This window comes from Myiozetetes cayanensis, unplaced genomic scaffold, assembly GCF_022539395.1.
Source record: "Myiozetetes cayanensis isolate MyiCay16 unplaced genomic scaffold, myiCay2020 scf18, whole genome shotgun sequence".
NCBI lineage: Eukaryota > Metazoa > Chordata > Aves > Passeriformes > Tyrannidae > Myiozetetes > Myiozetetes cayanensis.
Window position 1 is genome coordinate 1,691,116 of NW_026087389.1, and position 20,923 is coordinate 1,712,038.

At 49.5% G+C, this 20,923-nt stretch overlaps 1 protein-coding gene across 1 annotated transcript; it reads right to left on the reverse strand.

Annotated features, from left to right (window-relative positions):
• Window positions 1-627: 627 nt before the first annotated feature.
• Window positions 628-19,339, reverse strand: LRRN1 (leucine rich repeat neuronal 1). The gene is made up of 2 exons (XM_050313055.1): window positions 19,077-19,339; window positions 628-4,233 (listed from the first exon to the last, which is right to left on the reverse strand). The coding sequence occupies exon 2, from the start codon at window positions 3,999-4,001 to the stop codon at window positions 1,851-1,853; it is 2,151 nt and encodes a 716-aa protein (XP_050169012.1). The 5' UTR covers window positions 4,002-4,233; window positions 19,077-19,339; the 3' UTR covers window positions 628-1,850.
• Between the last annotated feature and the right edge of the window lie 1,584 nt (window positions 19,340-20,923).

The window sequence follows — 20,923 nt, forward strand, 5'->3', positions numbered from 1 at the left end:
TGCAGCAAAGCAACTTATTCGTGAAACTATGCTGATAATTTTTCACCTTTAGTCAAGGGGGAAGTTCGAAGCTTTTCTGTAAATTTTTTGGGAGGGTCTTGGATATATCTGAGAAGCTGGTGAGTTAAAAACTTCAAAGAGCCCCAAACCTCAGGCATATCCACGTTTTGAACAATTAACTTTGACTTACCAGGAATGTATCTGGTCTGTAAAACATGTAAGAATTGCACATGGCAGTGGTCATAAAGTGTAGGAAATGCTGTGCTGGTGGCTGTGGGGTCTAGTGTGAGTGTAACCACGTGTTGAGCAGATCCCACCCTGCCATGACTTGTGTGCAGTCCCTGTCCAGAACTTCCCTGGATTCAGAAAAGACAACGGACAACAATTCCGTGGGTTCAGCTGTAAATGATGCCTTTATATCGGACCCAGTGCACACATCACAGCCCTGCTCTCTGAGGTTGCACTTCTACCACAGGAATTCAGTCAAGTAATCAGAATACTGCTCAATTTTAAGGCCTGTAAGAAATACGGTTCAGTGTTGGACCCAAACATAACTTTCTTGTCAGTTTTAATCTTAATTTCTGCTTTTAAAGAAACATGAATCCCATTTTTTTTTTAAAGTATATGCCAAGTTTAAGTGGTTTATTTCAGTTTTGTAGCACTGAGTTGGTTTTTTGTCCTAACTGATGGTAATGACAGCTAAATGTCAGCTTCATTTCAATCTTAGCTCAGAATATAAACACTAGAAGTAATAAAAAAAGGAAAAGGGCCTGTTACACACTCTCTCAATTATTTTTGCTGTGTTCCTGATGCCAAACAGTTTGGATTCTGCATGTGACTCTCAGTCCAAAAGCCATATCGAGACACTGCTCTCATTATTCTCAGTATTTTGCCTCTAATGCAGAGAAAACACTGCTATAACATAAATGCATAAACCCCCAAAACCTGGAACTTTGTTGAAATGTAATTCCATCAAGAAAAAACCCCCACAATATTTTTTATAGAACATTTTGGATATATTTTATGTCAAAACATGATCACCAGTCAAACTAGTGACAGCTAAACCCAATACATTATTGTGACTTCTAAAATTAAAAAAAAAAAAATCAGAACCAAACTAAATTTATTGTAGCTCTGCCTTCATTAAACACCGTGTGTTGGTGATCTGAACACAACAAAACTCTAGTAATTCTTCAAAAGTGTCTACTAAATAGAATAAAAAGAAGAGAACAAATACCATTTAGTCTGTTACATTAGAAAATCGGATGTACGTATTCCTATTGCCTGTTAGCTCTGCCTAAGCCTTCAACTACTACAAAAATAATAATAATAATAACAATAACAATAATAATAATAATAATAAAAAAGGGAACTCATTGTTCAAAGTCAAAAACATTCAAATCAGTTGATACAACATTACAGTACAGTCAACTAACATCCTTCAGGGTCTCCTTCTCCCAGCTCCGAGTCCTCCGAGCGGGCTCCCAAACCCCGTCACTGCAGGTCCCAGACTGGCCTCGGGATGGCTCCGGACAGCGGGGCCGCCCAGCCTCTCCCTCCCCTGTCAGCACTGAGTTAGAACAGCAGTAAGGTGAGCACAATAACTAAAAAAAAAAAAAAAGAAGGAAACCAATATAAAATCCCGGAGGGTCGGAAGGCGGGTGAAGCTGCCGGTTGGGTCAGACCGCTGCGATACGCTGTACGGGAAACTCCTGCCACGTCCCCCCGCCCCACGCTCTGCCACGCCCCAGCAAAGGCAAAAATACAAAAGTCTTCGACTCGTCATTTTTGCAGAATAAAGCAAAAAAGTCTTTGTGCTCCTTACTACCAGAAGCAAAATATCCTGTGAGTCACCACATGTAATAGCTTCTGGATGTGTCCACCTGGGTCGGCTTGGTCTCCGCAGAGCCGTCCTTGTCCTTTTCGCTGTCCCCTTCCCAGAGGTTAATAAGGGGAGGGTAGAGCTCGTTCAGGGGGATCGAGGAGGTCTTTTGCATATATTTTTTCAGTGAGTGGTGGTAGTTTTTTCTCTTGAACCTTTTTGCAATATAAACAGAGACGGAGGCCAGGCTGATGACGGCGAACATGGAGCCCATCACCGCCGCCAGGGCCGTGCTGGTCTCCTGGTCGGAGATGTCCAGCGCGAAGGCCGCGTTCTTCGTCGTGACGTTGACGCACGACCTCTGCATCTGCTGGTGGATGTTGGACACCGTCAGGCACACCTCGTAGTCCGTGGAGGGCTGCAGATGCGTGAGGTTGTACTCGTGGACATCCACGGGGACCCTGGCGGTGTACGTGATGTGGGGGTTGTCAATCTTCATGGTGGCCGACGACCATTTCAGATTGGAGGTCATGACGTTGGAATTGACCTTCCAGGAGACCAGGATGGAATGTGACTCAGCTTGCTTGACGTAGATTTTCAGGACCTGGGTGCCGTCCAGGAGCGTCCCGTTCACGCGGATGGTGGCGACCCTCGTGTCAGCCCCTTCTATGTTCTGAGCAACACAGGTGTATCTCCCGGAGTCCTCCACCTGGATGTTGGAGATTTCCAAGGTGCCCTCGCTGCTCAGCTTGTATTTGTCAGAGAGGCTTTCCACGGTGACTTTATTGCCCAGAGGAGTGACCCAGTAAATCTCTGGCTCCGGTTCCGCCATGGCCCGACAATCCAAAAACACCGTCATGCCGATGTCCAGGTTGAGGTGATTGGGGAAGGTCTCGTGGGAGATCATTGGAAGACATTGCTCGTTGGAATCCTGTATTAGCACTTCCTTCACCTGCTGGCCCCGGTACTCCGGGGGCATGGCACAGAACATGGAGAGGGGCTCCATGAAGCGGATGTTGGTTTTGTTGGAGTTGATCCAGTGGATGACGCAGTCGCAGCGGAGGGGGTTGCTGTGGATGCTGATCTCTCGCAGGTTTGGGAGGGACTCCACGGTCTTTTGGTAGACTGCGTTCAAGGCGTTGTTGTTGAGCATCAGGCTCTCCAGGGCGGGCACGTTGCGGAACGCCGAGCGGTGGATGTAGGACAGCTTTGGGTTGTTGGTGGCCTCCAGCTTTGTGAGTTCGGGCAGGTTGTCCAGCGCGTACCTGTCGACAGAAACCAGCTCGCCCATGTTGTTGATCCCAAGCTCTTTCAACCTGAGCATGTTTTTAAAATCCCCTTCTTGAATTTTATGAATCGGGTTTTTGTTGAGATCCAGGAATTTTAAATTCGGAACTTTCTCAAGTGCAAGCTGAGGAACTTTTACCAATTTGTTGTCATAGAAGGAAAGACTTTCAAGACTATCCAAGCCTACCAAGGCATTGCCAGGAATGTCTGTGAGGTACATCCCTGCCAAAACCAGACTCCTTAAATTTGAGAGTGGCTTGAAATTCATATCCAGTATTCCAATCACCGGGTTTTCTCCAATCATGAGAATCTCTAAGTTGGGAGTCGAATCAAACCAACGGCTGTCAATGACCTTCAATTTGTTGGAGTTGAGGTGCAATCTCAGCAGGTTCTTCAGGCCAGAGAATGCATTTGCAGAAATGCTGCTGATCTGGTTGTGATTTATGTAGAGCTCCTGGAGGTTGCAGAGGTCCTGCAGGCAGTAGTCGGTCATCTCCGTGATCTGGTTCTCCTCCAGGTGCAAAGTGGTGAGTTGGGTGAGATTTGAGAGCCCCACATCTTTGATGCTTGTGAAGTTATTTTGTGAAAAATCCAACTCTGTTAAATTAAAGAGCTGCTGCAGCTCGTCTGTGGTCTTTGCAATGTTGTTGCTCTGCAGCAGCAGGACTTGGGTGTCACTGGAGAGGTTGCTGGGGATCTTTGTCAGCCGAAGGTCGTTGCAGTCGACCGTCGTGGCTTCCCTGTACGTGGACTGTGGTGTGAACCAGGGCCTGATTTCACAGACACAGAGCTGGGGACATTCACTGCTCTGTATGGAAGACTCAGTCAATGAATTCAGTAACAATTCCAGCACCACGTGGCACACAGTTAAAACAGCTCTCACCTTTGCCATGCTGGCCAGAGAGGGAGTTCAGCTCCCCAGCTCCCTAAAATCCCACCACAGGGAGAGGCTGATCCCTTAGCAGCCAGAAAATGTAAAGCTTGAAGTGTAAGGTGAAAGGCTTGGACATCCAGAAGGTGAAAGATGACTGGCTGAGTTTAGAGAAGAGGAGCAATGCTCTGAAGACCCTCAGCTGCTCCTCTGTGCTCCAGAACCTTCTGCAAATCAGTGTCTGAAGATGTTCCTGAAAACAGAGTAGGGTATATGTTATGCTCAGCTCATACACAGTTCATCTATTATTTAGTTTCTTCAAGCTTTGAAGAAAAATACCTGAAAACAATCATGATTTTAACTCTAATCTCTTACACAAATCCCGCTCTGGATCGGTAACTTATGCAGGGTTTGGAACTCCCTCCTTGGTGTTGCATGAGAAATATCTGAGTGAATTATCTAAAGCTAAACCTTTGGGATAGCTGTCTGTTTGACTCTGCAGTAGCTGTCTGACTGGCTTGGGAAGTGCTGAGGGAGGAGGGTGTGCTGGGGAGCACGGCGAGGTCTAAGGAGTGTTGGAGCACAATCCCCTGGGAGTCAGTGCCAGGGCCGTCCCCGAGCTCAGATTTCAGGAATTAAGGCTCAGGAAGCTGTGGCTTTGTAAGTTTGAAGCTAAATGCATATGAACTTTGCCAAAATTCATCCCAGTTAATCAAATCAGTTCCAGATAACAGCTTAGATTTAATCCAGCTCAGCACCAAACAATAACAGTAAATTTGATTAAATGAATGTAGTGCCCTTATTGGAGCTGTTTGTACTGCACTGGGATCATATGGACTGTTCACCACAACTCCTGATTGCTGTGTAAACCACACTTTAATATCTGCTTAGCCTGAAGTTCTTCATGCAAGAGTCCATTTAAATTAACCCACCAGTGTCCAGGTACCTCAGAACATCTGGGGTGTCGAGGGGCTTTAAACACAGATTCCAGGAAAACCTCTCAGTAAAGTCTCTCTCATTCTCACTTTACTGGGAAATTGCTCTGGTGACTGCAGTGGAGACTTCTCAAAGTAAAGTTTTGTCTTTTTATGTAAGTAAAGCAAACAGGGATAAATAAAACATCCCTGGCAGTGTCCAAGGCCAGGCTGGACAGGGCTTGGAGCAGCCTGGACAACTGGAAGGTGTCCCTGCCCATGGGGGTGACACAAGATGATCCTGAAGGTCCCTTCCAACCCAAACCACTCTGTGATCCTGGGATATCTGAGGGAACACAGCAGTGAGAAACAGGAATGGCAGAAAGCAGGAAAATGCATCTTGGTCAATTAAAATGCAGTGAAGCCTCAACTGAGTCACAGCCCACAAAAAGTAGTACTGTATAAAATAATAAAACTAAATACAGCTTTTAAAAATAGGTTTAAAATAGTCATGTGGATAGAGGTGACAGGAATGCCATTTGTACTACACTCTTCCCCATCTGATCTGCATATTAAATAATGAAATGAGAGTGGTTTATTTCAGATTGTGATACAGTGCTGTAGGTTATTTTTACACTGTTATTCTTTATTCTGGTTGTGCTTTGTGGGAAGGGAGGGAGGAATGGGAGGCAGAAAGGATTTGACCCTGTGGAGTCAGATTTTCTCTGAGACTTGAATGAGAGCTGAGAGGGCTTTGCTGGAGAGGGTAAAACACGTTGTAAAACCAACATTCCTTCCCTAATAACTTGCAACTGATGGAAGAATTGACTGAGACATTGACTGCATTAAAGAGTCAAATCCTAACGGGATGGTAATAGTTGGGAATGTGTTACCAGGGAGTGGTGGAGCCTGGAACAAACCGAGCTGTGCTGACTGAGGGATGTTTCCCTCAACAGCAACACATTTGTAGCTGAGCCGACCCGGGCAGTTGTAGGAAAATTGATGAAAGCTGGGGTTTAATTGATTTAATTGCAGACCTTTCAAATGGCAGCATTTGCCAGTTAATAGTGCAGAGCTTTCACCCAGTGAGGATCTTGGGCAGGTCCAGGAGGTGCCCCCAGAGCCTCTCCTGGACCTGGTTCCTCCATGGGTGAGGAGAGGAGTCCGTGCCTGACACACCTGAGGGCCCTAATGATGCTCTCCTGCTGATTTAACCCTGCTGTATCTGTAAGAATCATATCATACTCTAAACATCAAACTGCCTGAAAAGGACTTCAAAGGTTCTTTTAAAATATGTGCAGAGCATGTCTAGATGGTGAAAAAAAAAATCAAATTCGATCCTTTCTGTGTTGAATATTTATATCCTCTTACTTGCACGTGGCAGTTATTGGTCATCTGTGGTAAGAAGGCATTTCTGGGTTTACTGAACAGAGCTCTGGGTTTATGATCACTGCAAATACATCATTTTACAAGTTAAAGCAACTCTCTCTCTTCTCCAGCTATTTTCTCCTGCAAATGGATTCAATTTTCTTTAACTGCAAATGCTGTTTAGAACGACCTGCACATTGCTGTCTCCAGCCCCCCCTGCCCAGGGCAGCTGGGATGAGCCTATAAATGAAAATCCAGGGTAACCACAGAGTGAGTTCCAACCAGCTCCACGTGTTCCAGCCCATCAGTGCTGTGCTGGTGTGAGGGACAGCCCAAGTCCTGGACCTTTGCTTCAGCTCCTTCTGATGTGCAAAACCTCATCCCTTGCTCTGAGCAGAGCTAAAGAGGCAGCAGAGAGGTCACCAAAAGCTGTCCCTCTGCCCCTGCATTCTCAGCTTTCCAGTCTGGCCAGACACCTCTGCCCGTTGGATGTCTGAGGGAATAAAACAGCACAAGGTTTTCTGCTGCAAGACTGTGGTGCTGGAAGGTTGGACTCCTCTCAGGGTCTGGAGTCCTGTCTGGAATTATAATGATGACAGGAAACAGCCTCAGGTTGTGCCAGGAGAGGTTTAGATGGGATATCAGGAAAATTTCCTCATTGGAAACGTTGTCCAGCCCTGGCACAGCTGCCCAGGGAGGTGGTGGAGCTGCCAGCCCTGCAGGACTCCAAAAAATGTGGGGATGTGGCACTGGAGGACATGGGTTAGTGGAGAACAAGGTGGTGCTGGTTGATGGTTGGACTGGGTGATCTGAGAGGTCTTTTCCAACCCTACTGTTGCCATGATAATCACATCTCTTCAGATAAAAACTAGACAAGTTACGTCTGTAGGAATATTTTTTGTGTGTGTGGATAAGCTGGAGGACAACCAGGCCTGGAAAACAACATCTGACAGCGAGCAGTTCCAAACAGTCACCAGGGAATAATCACCAGCCCATCTGGATAAACCAGGGGTGACTCCTGGGAAAGTGCCCAGCTCCCACTGGAACTGGTGAGAGGGAATGGAGAACACCAGGAGTGCTGAAGGCCAGGGAATGTTTCCTAAAGGAACACTGGAAGGGGCAGAGCAGCAGCTCTGGGCTTTTGGGATTAGAGGCAAATATCTGTCCTCTAAATGCCCTCCCTCAGCACAGTCCTAGCACAGATTTGGCTGGGATTTTTTCTGAAAATGGTGTTTAATATTAACACGTGGTTGATGGCACTTCTTTTAATTCTGTCTTAAAAATGTCTTTTGAAAATGGTGGGTGAGGAAACTTCCCCTGAACAGGAAGGGGGTGTTACAGCTCCTTTCAGGAGACACCGAGTGTGTGAAGGAAAGGTTTTAGCATTCTCTGCCTTCCCTCTCATTTGTTAAATTCCTATTTTCTAGTGTTCCAGCCCCCAACAGCAGTTGTAACAGCTGGTAACTTGATAGCAGCAGAAATAATGGCTAATTTTATGTGAGAGATACGGAGGGAATTATTTTACTCAGAGCTCAGTAAATGCATTTTCCATGGCACCTCCCAGGACCCAGGGCAGTCAGAGACCACATTTCTGTCACCAGCAAACCCACAGCAGCTGACTGGGATATTGGCTTGTTCCTGCTCCCTGGGGACAGAAATGAGCACCACTCCTGTCTCCCATCCTGGAAATGCCACGGGGAGGTTTGTCCAAGAATCCCTTCTCCCCCAAGGTTCTGAAAACTGGTTGATAGTGAGAATTTGTTTGGCCCAAGATTATGAGGGTGGGTGTCTGGTGATGGAGGAGAAGGTCCTTCATTGCAGCTTCCCTTGGGAAGAGGGGTGTACTCCAGCCACAGCCTGGCTGGTGGCTCTGGAAGGGTTTGTCTGGTTGGTTGGGTGATTCAAAGGAAAAGAACATTCCAAAGGCCCCAGAGCAGTGAGAGGAGAATATGAAGGGACAAGCATGAAATAAACTGTTCATTAAAAGCGTTCACAGTTAACCTGCCAGCTAAAAAAACAGTTATTAAGCATTTTTGCTTGGTAGTAGGAAGACAAAGTGTTGTCACTTCTCTGACAACTCTATATTAATGGTCACTGTTAAAAATCGCTGAAAAGAGAAACAATATTGTTTGCACTTGGGTATCTGGGTGTCTGCTTTGGAACAGTGATGCTGCCACAGCAAATCTTCCCTCTCCTCACTGAAGTGGTTCATTCTTGCAAGACTTCTTTTCTACTGCAGCAGCATCACCCAGGCTTTGGTCGGGAGCCATCTGCACTGGATGTGCTGAGGGAGAAGTTGGAGGGATCAGATCCACAAAGAAAATTACCTCGGGCTAAGACAAGCAATTTATTCTGCTGTGAGCCAGGAGCACACACTGATCCCAGTTCCTCCCATCTCTCCACAGAAACATTTTCCCAGATTTCTCCATCGGAGCTAGTCTGTTGGAAAATTGTCTGTGCTAATGTTCTGCTAATGACTGGTGCAGGCTGTGCCTTCCCATTCCAGCCTTTGGGAACTGCTGCCACACCAACACCCACCATCCATCAGCTCGGGCAAACCTGTGCTGGGCTGCTGCAGCCTGGAGCCAGGGGGTCCTGGGGGGAATGCAGGTTACACAGCCCAGGGGTAACAACTGCTGGAGCTTCAGGGAGAACCAGGAACACCGAATTCAGACGGGGATCAACACAAGGTGCTGTTCCAGGCTCTGCTTGGGGGGGGCCCAGCAATGGCACAGGAGGCCACAGGCACAAACTGATGCCCAGGAAGTTCCACCTGAACATGAGGAAGAACTTCTTTCCTGGGCAGGAACAGGTTGCCCAGAGGGGGTGTCCTCACTGGGGACATTCTAGAACCATCTGGACACAGTCTGGAGCTGTGTGCTCTGGGCTGGCCCTGCTGGAGCAGGGAGGTGGGACCAGATGGGACACTGTGTTCCTTCCAGCCTGACCCATCCTGTGATTCTGTGGAAGGAAGGGCCTGTTAGAGAGGGGATACTGGGAGAGGCTGGGAAGGATCTGGGCTGAAGGTCTGAGGACACTGGGAGCAACTTTGGAGATGGACTGGGCCATAATGAGCCCAGGCTGGGATCACTCAGGGAAAGGCTGGGATCACTCAGGGAAGGCTGGGATCACTCAGTGCAGGCAGGGAAGGCAGCTGGACAAGCTCAAGGACAGGATGTTGAGTGTATGTGGTGGTAAAACAGGCCCTGCTTTGCTTTGAGCTCCAGTAGAGGCTCTGCAGTTCCGTATCCCCCGTTTTGTGGAGAGAAAACAGGGATTGGTGCCATGCTCCAGGTGAGCAAATCACCTTTAGGGCTTTAGGAGGGAGAGGCACTGAAACAGGGGCACCACCAAATCACAGGGTGAGCACAGCACTAAACCTGCTCTCAGATGCTGTGTTACTAAAATCAGCCTCACTCTGAGAGCATCAGTGACCTTGGACATCCTAGAGAAAGAGGAATTGGAGTTTAAATCCAGAATATTTACAGCTAACCTATGGAATGGGCTCCTTTCCCAGGGATTAAATTTCCAAGTGCACTCCTGTCTCTTTAGACAAATACTGAGTAATTGTGCTTGATAGGAAGCCTTTTCTACTGAGGTTTTTAAAGTCTCCGATGCCATCAGGAAATAAGCTATTTCCAGGTCTGAACTGGGTAAAATACAGACAAATCAAGCTGCAAATGATGTCAGTTGAAAGAGCTTCCAAAATCTGGGTGTGGGAGCTCAGTCTTAAAAGGAAATACAAAAACAAGGGCCTGTAGGACATGGAATAGTGCTGTAGAGCCTCAAGACACATCCCCAGGGATTTATAATATTTAAGGTTTGGGGTTTTTTACCTGCAAATAATGCCTCCTTTTTCTTCTTGTCTGTACACACAGTCCATCAAAATAAGTCAGTGTTTAATTTTAGGGAAAGCTCTGGTGAGGAGGTGATTTGCTGTATCCCAAGACAACCTTAGACTGCTTTATCTGTGTTCTTTTGAGAAATACTACTCTTATCTCCCCCAAAGAACTGCAAAGAGCATCCTATTCATAACGCCTGCCCCGCAGACACAGCATATTAAATCCTGAAAATGTGTAATTTATTGGGCTTTATTCTTCAGACTCACATCTGATACAATGTTTTTCATTAAAATACTGAAGTAAATTTGCAGGAGAGGGGAAAAAAGGGTTTCATTCATAGACTGCTCTGGAGTACAAGGGGCTGGATCCCTTGCAGGGGATTGATGGCCCATCAAATCCCCCTCAGAACTGCAACCCAGCCTCTGTCATCTGCTTGAAAATCTCCCTGATTGCCATTAACCAGTCACACAGAAACCTCAGGGATAAGAGGTGCCTGCCAACCTGGGGGCTGTCAAATTAGAGAGGCTGCTTGGCTCTTGCTTCAGGAAAGAGAAAACTCATAAAGCCATTTCAAAGCCCCGAGAACCTGAAAGGAGAGATGTGTTTGTACAGCAGGAATATCCTGACATTGGGAACCCAGCTCATTACCCACTTCCTTACTATGTTTATCCTCCTAAAATGGTTTGATTTGGGGAATATCTGGGCTGTTCTGCTGCCCATGGCTCGTTCCATGGCCTGCCCTGTTCAATAATCAGGCAGTAGCAAAGCTTTGATTTCATTCATGGAGAAGACTCAAATCTGTGATTATTGTCCTCATTCCATGGAATTACCAGGTCAAATTGTTTGACTAGAGCACCACTCCCCAGAGTCAGCCAATTCCACTGCCAGGTTAAAAGCCAGATTCCTGAGGCCTTCCTGGCAGCTCTTCCCTCCTGCTCTGACCTGCAGGGGATGGAGGAGAATTCTCCTTTTCCACCTCTGTGTGCTCTGACCCATCCACAGCCTTCTGTGTGTTTTAAATGCAGGGGAGAATTTAAACCCAACTGGTGTTAACTTGGACAGCATCTAAAATTCACAGAGAATAACTACTTTAGGAAGGCTTATTCCAACTATTTTTGGCATTTAGTATCTGCTGGTTGAAGAACGAAAGAGGACCCAGACTAGGAAATACTGCTGCAGCTTCTGATCATATAATCAATATATTTCTAAAATAATAATCACATAATCAAGAAATTAAATCTTGGCATGCTTGAGATGTCATAACCACGTGGAAGGATCTTGAACATCCTGAGGGCACCAACCCCCCGAGGATTCCAAACAGAACAGCTCAATCTCTGCTTCCTGATACCTACCAAAATCAGCACAGTTCAAAGAAAATAAATAAAACAAAAAAAAAAGTGAAATAGCTCTGAAAGAGGAACAAGGGCATGAAGAGATTGGGTTGGACTTTGGAGTAGAATTCCCTTTTTGAGAGCCAGGGAGCTTGGCCAGTGGAAGGGAAGCGTTAATGATAAGGAAATAAGGAGCACACAAGAAATATTTTTAGGCAGGAGGAAGAGGGATGCCAGAACTCCCCAGGATTTTCACGAAGTTACAGAAAATCCTCTTCCTCCCTTTCTGCTGACTGGCTTCTGGCAGTGTGTGATTATTTTGCTTCCCACACAGTTCTAGATCAAACTCCAGTTTTCTGAGTCAGTCAGGATCCCCCACAGTTGGGAAAGACCCCGTGTGTACAGAGCTGTTACTACCACAAAGGGTGCCAAAAACCCTCTGCTGGAAACGGGAGCTGAGCAATAAAACCCAGCCTGAGTCAGGATCTGGGTGGGTATTTATGAAATCAACTTAATACTGGTGGCTGCAGGGAATGCATGAGGCCTGATATTAAAAATTAGATGTGCACAGAGCTTCAATTGCTTATCTTCAGTCAGGAAAAAGTTCTTTTTCTGGGCCTTGTTGCAGTCTTATTTTGATAATTCTGTTTCCTGTGGCTGTGTTAACTTTTCAATTATTAGTGATTAAGTATTAAACTGTATTTTACTATTAGCCCAGATCTGTATCTACACAGTTTCTACATGTAGTGTGCTGACAGGCTTCAGCCCTCAGAATAAAACAGACTGTTATTGATTTTTTTCCTAAGAGTTTTATGCTTACAAAATCAAATTCTCTATTTTTGAGCTATATTTGGATATAAATGTTAATAAACCCATATATTGAGTTGAAAGGTCTGATATGGTGACTGTGAACATACCACTAACAGAGTAAATGGATTTAGCAGGGGAGGTGCTGAGATCTGATAGAAAGGCTGTCAGCACCAAGAGAAAGATCTGGAGCTCAACTGAGTGGAGAAGGGAGAGAATTCATTCCATTCAGCAGCCACAGGTTTGGGGTTGGACCTTCTCAGTCAGCTGGAATGGTGGGAATGTTCACAGCCCTCATTTAGTTATTTCTCTTTATCCCAATTCTCACCTGTATTTTGATAACTAACTTTGTTTCATGCAGAAAACAGATGTCAGTCTTGCTTTGGGAAGTTCATGAAGTTAAGAAAGAGAGAAAATACCTCCTATTTAATGTACTGGATGTTTAAGAACAGCCCTATAAACTAAACTGTGCCTTCATCTTCAGCCCTCAGTCTGCTCAGGGTCACCTCAGGTTTGCCAGGGATGGGTTATTTCCTCAGTGCTGAAAACTGCTGCCCATTGCAGGGAACATAGGAGAGGTTTTTCCTCTTAAAATTTCAAGTTATTGATGCTTTACAGATAAAATGTTTACCTAATTACAGCGATTCTTTTGGGCACAGTGATGTTTAATTTGTGTAAACCAGACTGGTTGCACTTAAAAGGGGCAGAAAGAGAAAGGAAAACATATTTGGCAATGAACTTCCAAAGAATCCCAGGATGGGTTGAGTTGGAAGGGACTTTAAAGCCCATCCAGTTCCACCCCTGCCATGGGCAGGGACACCTTCCACTAGCCCAGGTTGCTGACCTGGTTTTACTCAGTGCTTAAAAACTGTGATGAAACCATTTTAAAGGCCTATTTTCAAGCAGCAATTGAAAAACTTTTCCTTTTTTTGCAACTGGTTGTTCCTCTGTGGGTGAAATAAGTTATTTTTAATTGCATTTACAGGGCACTGCAATGCCCATTAGAGTGGTGGAGCTCTGGAATTATCAATATTTACTCTGTTTCTTTTACAATGACGGATCATTTGTAATTTAAAAATGTAGCAAGGCCAATCAGTGGCTCATCTGCATCCCAGTAATTATATGCAAGGTATGAATTTACTTGGTACTTCTGGACTTGCTTAATCAAATAAATGATGTGATGCATGAAATAACAGAAAATGTAGCATCCATTATGTCAATGATAAACATTTTCAAATTACAAAAAGACAATCCCAGCTTTGACTGATATTGTATAAAAAAATGTAAAATGCAGTTCTACCAAATTTTGGACAAGCTCGGGAGTCCTCTTGGAGTAACTTTTACATCTTGCTACAGTCTGACTCTTGGCTGTGTTGCTGAGAGCTCCAGAAAAGCTGGCCTTGGTGCCCCAAGTGTTTTCTGGCTGTGTGGGAAGGAGGGAGCTGCTCCCAGCTCTCCAAAGCTGGGCTGGCACCACGGGGCATGCCCTGGGTGCAGCTGTGAGTCCAGCTCTGGCACAGCACGGAGTGTGAGCACCACAGCTCGCCTGGTGAATTCACTCACAGGGGCTGCACAACAGCAGTGATCAGTCGAGTGAGAGCAGGCACTGAGGAGTGTCCTGCAGACTCCAGCGTGCAGGAGGAACCCAGGGCTCATCTCCCTGGGCTCCAGCAGCCCCAGGGCTTCTCCAGGCCGTGGATCTTGTCTTTCAGAGCTCCCCAGGCACTGGTGGGACATTCACCCCAGCGCTGCAGGAACCAGCCAGGAGAGCCTGCCAGCGACCTGGACAGGGCTTGGCTTCCAAAAGCACTTGGTTCTGCTGCTCTAATCAGAGCTGACAGATGCATGAGTTGCTGGAATGACCAGAGTTAGTTAAATTAAATACCTGGAAATGAGTTGCTGACTGACAACCTCTCAAATTTCCAACTAAAACCCCAAAGTAAGCTCTGCCCCTGTGTTAAACCACTTCAGGTTGAGGAGTGGCTGGGAAAATACTGCCCTGGGTGAGCACTGGGGACCGAAGGGCAGCACCTCAGGACAGAGAATTATGGAGCAAGACTGTTGTGCCCAATAAAATAAGGGAAAGAGCTGTTTCTCCACGACACTTTTATAACTTCTGTGCATTCTCAGTACTGCACCCTGTTAAATTTTTCAAGCCCATTACTTGCAATTGCTTTGCCTTCTTCTGTTAGTTAAAAAGAAAAGAAAAAGGTAATACTCCACTGCAAATACTTGATCTTTAGAAACTGTGCTCCAGGTAAAAACCAGGGCCTGTTCTGTTAATAATTCAGTCAGATGGAAAGTCGAGAAAACGCTGGCTTGTATCACCAAATTAAGGTCTTATGAATAGAGGGGGAACCTGGAAAAACATTTTGCAGTAGAATTTAAGGGCAGAGACTAATTTTGTTCCCACTGATGCCACAGACTTGTCCTGCCTTCCTCAGGAGGAGAATTAGGCCAAACCAAAATAGGCCAGTCCAGTATTTTCCTTCAGTGCCATATGCAGAGAAATGAAAGAGGACATCTAAAGAGCCAAACCAAATTTGAATAAAGTTGCAGGGTTTGAAGCAGCAAAGAATAAGAGAATGGGGTTCAGGAGAACTTTCAGGTGGGGACCTCTCAGCCCTGCATGGAGGAGTGTTCTGCTCTGACCTTATGGAGCCCATTAGTGAGGGACTTAATTACTCAGCTACAGGAAAAGAGGGAGGCTGGGAAGCTCTTTGAATAACTCAGCACATCTGCAGGGACTGGTTCCTGGTCAAGGTGTCCCATGGTGTCTCTGTGCAGAATTTAAGCCCTCCCAGCCTCAGGGAGGCACCACTAGTTACCAGTTTGTGACAGACCAAAAAAACCACTTCCTAAGCCAACTCCATGACTTCCTTCACTCTTGCCCATCTTTCTTCCCGTGGTGGGCACATGTTAATTGTAGAGACAGAACAGAGTGTGGGTGTTTTTGCAGTGGCCTTGCTTGGACTTCTGTCCTGGTAGAGCAGATGTGGGGTCTGGCTCCTTTCCTTCCCACCTCTCTGCTCCCCCAGGAGCCCCACAGGCACTGCCAGCCCTCCTAACACAGACAAACCACCCCAGCTCCAAAGTTCCCTTGTGTGGAGAGCTCACAACTTATTTTTAAGAAGGATGTGTTCGAGGCATGACCCTGCTAACGACTTAACTGCTCTCACAATTCCTGGGAGCATCCTGCATCTCCATGATGGCAATTCCAGCTGGGAGGAGACGCAGAAATCGGGCATGGAGAGGCTGCAAGGCAGGTTCCCTGTCCATCAGCCTTATGCAAACAAGAGAGGAGCAGGGAGGGATCTCTGTGCTCCCAAAAACTTTACATAGATTTTCTTCAGTTCCGTGTCTACAAAATGTCTGCCAGGAAAAAAAAATCTGGAGCTTGGCAGGATGAAGCCTCACACGTGTATTGTTCGTGTAGCTATGGTAACCTACAAATGCCACCAGTGTTTCCATTTCATACACAAATGAGGGGACAGCTGTGGGGACCACATGTCTGCCAGTGGAATAATATATGGGAACTAGGATGGCTTGGTCACAAAATTACAACTCATCTATATTAATCAGGCCTTCAAAGAACGGGCACCTCCGAGGCGACAGAGCCCGGGCGGAGAGGGGGTTATTTCTGGGAATCTTTGGCTCCTCAGGAAATATTTTCAGCATCTTGCTACTTTGCTGGTTGAAAAAAATGAAGTCAAGTAAACGCTGTTAACAACCAGCACTCTTCTACGAACCTCACTCAACGCTTTTCCTTTGGTTTTGTCTCCTTCTGGTGCCCGAGCCTGACACAAAGCCCGGCCTGGGACCAGGCATGTGCTCCAAGGGGAGCCTGGGGAAGGAGCAGCTCCAGAAGAGGCAGAACTAACATGGCACAGAGCTCTGCAAACAAAACCTCTGTTTTCACTCATCGATATCCCTAGCAGGAATAAGAGCTCCAAAATAATTGATACAAAAAAATTTTAAAAATCATCTTAAAACATTGTTTAAATGAACTCGGGGAGTTTGCATCATCCCTGACAACAACAAAAAGAAACCTGCAGGCTCAGTAATGCAAATAAATCCCCTTTCCAGTAAATATGAAGCTGTGGGAGCTGCAGTACCAGCAATACTTGACCCGGGTTATGATTCATCCAAGGTGCTTTAAGTGTCCCTACAAATAAAGCCATGGAGAGGGAATTTGCCGCCCACCTTGGCAGCAGCAGCCAGGCGGCTGCAGCAGGAATCCAGCAGGAACACAGCCCGCCCAGCAGGAAAAGTTTTCCCTGGCTCCTGCAGTGCCCCGATACTGGATGGGAGTGGAACAAAGGGCTGCAGCATCCCCTGGGCGTGGGCTGAGCCTCCCCTGTCCCACCCGCGGCCACCGGCACAGCTCCGGCCACAGCTCCGGGCACCACGATGGGATGAGGGGAGAGCTTTAAACGAGGCTTATTTAAAGGACCCCCTTTGCTCCATGAGTTGGAACCAAATGCACAGATAGAACCATGGAATCACAGAATGGTTGGGCTGGAAGGGGCCTTAAAGCCCATCCACTGCCACCCCTGCCATGGGCAGGGACACCTTCCACCAGCCCAGGGTGCTCCAAGCCCCGTCCAGCCTGGCCTTGGACACTCCCAGGGCTGGGGCAGCCACAGCTTCTCTGGGCAAGTGGTTTTAAACCTGGGCTCTGTCACCTCCGAGGTTGTCTGAGCCCTGGTCAGACCCCTGAAACTTCAAAAGAAGTTTCTTTCTGCAGCCCAGGTTTGGACATGCTCAGCATTATTTATGGCAGTAAAAGCTGGTTATCCTTTTATAACTTGATGCACAGTCCTCCTTCCTTTAATAACCAGTACCGTTATTTGTGTCTGTTCCAGGTAAATGGAAACGACTTTACAGTCATCACAGTAACTGGTCTGTTCAAGTCCAAAATGCCTCCTGGGAGAGATCATTTTGCAGGGACCACATGCAATGTCATGCAGGTAACTTTTAGCTGTCGAGGCAGAAGTTCAACTGGAGCTTTTGTCGCGGGGCAGTGACACAGGTGGCTGCAGAGCAGAGGGATGGGAGCACCGGGGGCACCAGCTGTGCCCTGCCTCGGGGATGAGAGCCATGGGCTGAGAGGACAGAACAGTCCTGCCCTCTTCACTCCTCCCATCTGGGAAGCTCCAGGCATTGGTTTGTCTCCCTCTCAGCGTGTCTGTCTTTTAAATTACTGCAAATTCCAACTTGCGAGACTTTGGGACATACTTGGGTAGGATCCGTTGGACAACACTGGGACTGATGCCTTGTGTGACTTGGGTCATTGGAAGCCTCTGGGAACGCTGGGTACATCTGAGCTGTTCACCAGAAAAGGTTTATGATCTCCTTCAGAAAGATCACGTTCCTTTTATAGGGACTCTTTAAGTCCGTAAGGAAAAGACTTAAAGGTTCACAAATTAGTTTTTATTGAAGGGCTATCACGCTCTTCATTACTGGAGAGCTATCACACAGCTCCAGGACAAAAAAATAGAAGCTCCCTGTGCGTGATCTCTCACCTCTGGACAACATTATTGTCTACTTTGAGTTTAATTCTGTTACTTTCCCTTTCATCGCCTGGTGGGAAAGGCGCCCCGAGTAACTTGGGGGAGAGCTAAAATCGCAGGCCAGCATCTGTTGTGGGCGCCGGCGATGCTGAGCCCGCGGCACAAAGCGCCTCGTCCTCTCCCCTGCTCTTGCAGGGAGAGGGGCCGGCCCCGCGCTCAAAGGGCCCTTTGACAGGGGCGACAAAGGGGCGGCAGCGGGGTCGGTCCCTTTGTCCGCCCGCGGCTGCGCGGGGAGGGAGCAGGGGCGAGACCCCCAACCCCAGGGGCCGCCAGACCCCGAGCTAGAGCCCCCCAAACTCGGAGGGAGAGGGACCGCCAGACCGGGGGTGAAGATCCGCGGCCGCCCCGCGCTCCTCCCCGCACCTTTTCGGTACCCGACCCCCCAAATCCCACCCCCTAGAGCACAGGTGCGGTGCGGCCGGGCCCCGTTGGAGCATCCGTGCCGTGCCCCGCGCTCTGCCCTGCCGGTCCCGCAGCGCCCCGCGCACAAAGCCGCGGCCGCGGGAGGAGGCGGCGGAGCCGCGGCCGCGCTCACACTGCGCCTTTATGCCGCTTTCTGAAGGGCCATTGTCACACTGAAGGCTCCTTGTCTGCTCGCATTCCTGCGGGTGAATGGATGAGGCAGGACATCTGCCGGGATCCGCTCCCATTCGCATGCAAATAGGGACGCGGGCAGCGCTGCCGCACCGCCAGCCCCGCGCCCACCGCCGGCAGCCGGGCACCGATCCGCCCCCAAACCCGCGATCCACCGCCACACCGGCCCGGGGGCAGCGGAGCGCCCGCGGGGAGGAGGCGGGCGATGCTGCAGCCCCGGCGGTGCGGGGCGGCCGCAGCCCCGGCGCGGTCCCGGCGCGGTGCCGAGCGGCCGAAACCCCGCAGCCCGCGGGGACTGCCCCGGCAGCCCCGGGGGGCACCGGGGGGCGCGTCCGCCGCCGCAAACTTTGCTCCCTCCGCGGGCTCTGCCCGGGAGATGTGCACGACACACCCCCGCATCCCACTGCACATCCCGCATCCCAGCGCACATCCCCGCATCCCACTGCACATCCCCGCATCCCAGCGCACCGCATCGCATCTCAGAGCACCGCACCGCATCCCACCGTACCTCCCGCATCCCAGCGCACATCCCGCATCCCAGCAGAACGCACCGCATCCCACCGCACATCCCCGCATCCCAGCGCACATCCCCGCGTCCCAGCGGAGCGCCCGCACCCGCGCATCTCCCGCGGGTCCCGCTCGGTGCTCCGAGCCGCTCCGCACTCACCGCCGGCCGGGCGCTCCCGCGGGGCTCCCCCGGGGCTGCACATCCGCCGCTGCCGCCGCGCCGGGATGCGGAGAGGGGCGGTGGGCTCGGTGGGTGGGTGAGTGGCCGGCCGGCTCCCGTCCCTGTGCCTGTGCCTGTGCCTGTGCCTGTGCCTGTGCCCCGCCCGGCCGGGTCTCTCCCGGGTCTCTCCCGGGTCTCTCCCGGGTCTCTCCCGGGTCTCTCCCGGGTCTCTCCCGGGTCTCTCCCGGGTCTCTCCCGGGCCGGTCCCGCCCGCTCTGGAGCCGCTGCCGCGCGCACCTGGGAAGGCGCCGCGGGTCACGTGACGGGCCGCGCGCTCATTGGCTGCGCCGCGCGCCGCCACCGGCTGCGAGGGGCGGGATTCGACATGGCCACGCCCATTGGTCACGCCTACCTGGACATGGCCACGCCCACTCGGACCGGCGGGGGATGCTGGGTGCCCAAATTTGCAGTTGTCCATCCCTGGGTTCAGGGAACAGCCCCTGGGGTGCCCGGGTCTCCAATTGTCCATCCCTGGTTCCAGGGAACAGCCCCTGGGGTACCCGGGTCTCCAATTGTCCATCCCTGGATTCGGGGGAACAGCCCCTGGGATGCCCAAATCTCCAATTGTCCATCCCTGGTCCAGGGGGAACAGCCCTGGCAGCGCCTGGGCAGTGTCAGTGCTGCCCTGCAGGACGTGCCGTGCCACTGACACACTGTGCAGTTGTTTGGGATGACCTGACCATGACGATGTCACCATCACAAAACACAGCCTGTGTCTGAGGCAGAGCGTGGACCTGCCAGGGATCTTTCCACCTGCCCTTTGGAGCCTGCTTCTAAATTTTTTCAGACTTTGTAAGAAGTTGCACACAGGGGTAGTGACAAAGTGCTGTGGCCTGCCAGGATTCCAACACTGGGGTTTCTGTGCTGTGTAGAGAGGAAAACCTCGAGCCATGGAGACAGGGACTCGCTGTGCCCCACAACTGAGATGGCATGGGTGTCCTCCAGGACTGCTCAGTGAGGGGTTGATGAGTTAACCAGGAGAAAAACAGGCTACAACGTCCACCTGGTTCATCCTGGAGAAGACGAGACTGAGGGGAGAGCTCACAGCTCTCTGCAGCTTCTCCTGAGGGGCAGCAGAGGGGCAGCTCCAATCTCTGCTCTGGGGGACCAGGGACAGCCCCCAGGGAATGGCTGGAGCTGTGCCAGGGCAGGCTCAGGGTGGATCTCAGGAAAGGTTCTTCCCCCAGAGGGTGGTTGGCACTGAACAGGCTCCCCAGGGCAGTGGGCACAGCCCCAAGGCTGCCAGAGCTCCAGGAGGGTTTGGACAACGCTCTGAGGGACAGGGGGGATTTGGGGTGTCCTGGGCAAGGCCAGGAGTTGGATTTTGATGCTCCTTGTGGGTCCCTTCCAACTCAGGCTGTTCCATACCTCTGTGATTCTGTGAACCCTGGGAGTCATTTGAGCCTGAAATTCGTGGATTTAGAGCTGTCTGGGTAAGCCCTTGGATATGTTCCACTGCCTGTTTCCTCCTGCCTTGCTGGCTCTGTTTTCATTTACCTTAGTTTGGTGTTACTGACTTGCACATTTCTGCACCTTTTCTCGTCCTGACCTCGCTCCTCACCCCCTTCCCTGGCCCAGCTCCCCAGGAGCCCCGGCTGGAGCCTCCAGTCCGACCCTAAGAACAATTAGTCTGTGTTGGATGAGGAGTTTCTGGATGAAGTTTTGGCACTGATATAAAAAACCAGCTTTTCTTCATACCTTAAAACCTCTATTTCCTGCCTTTTTTTATTACTCAACCAACAGAAGGCAGAGCTGTGGCTGGGTGGTGCTGTGCTGCCTCATCCCTC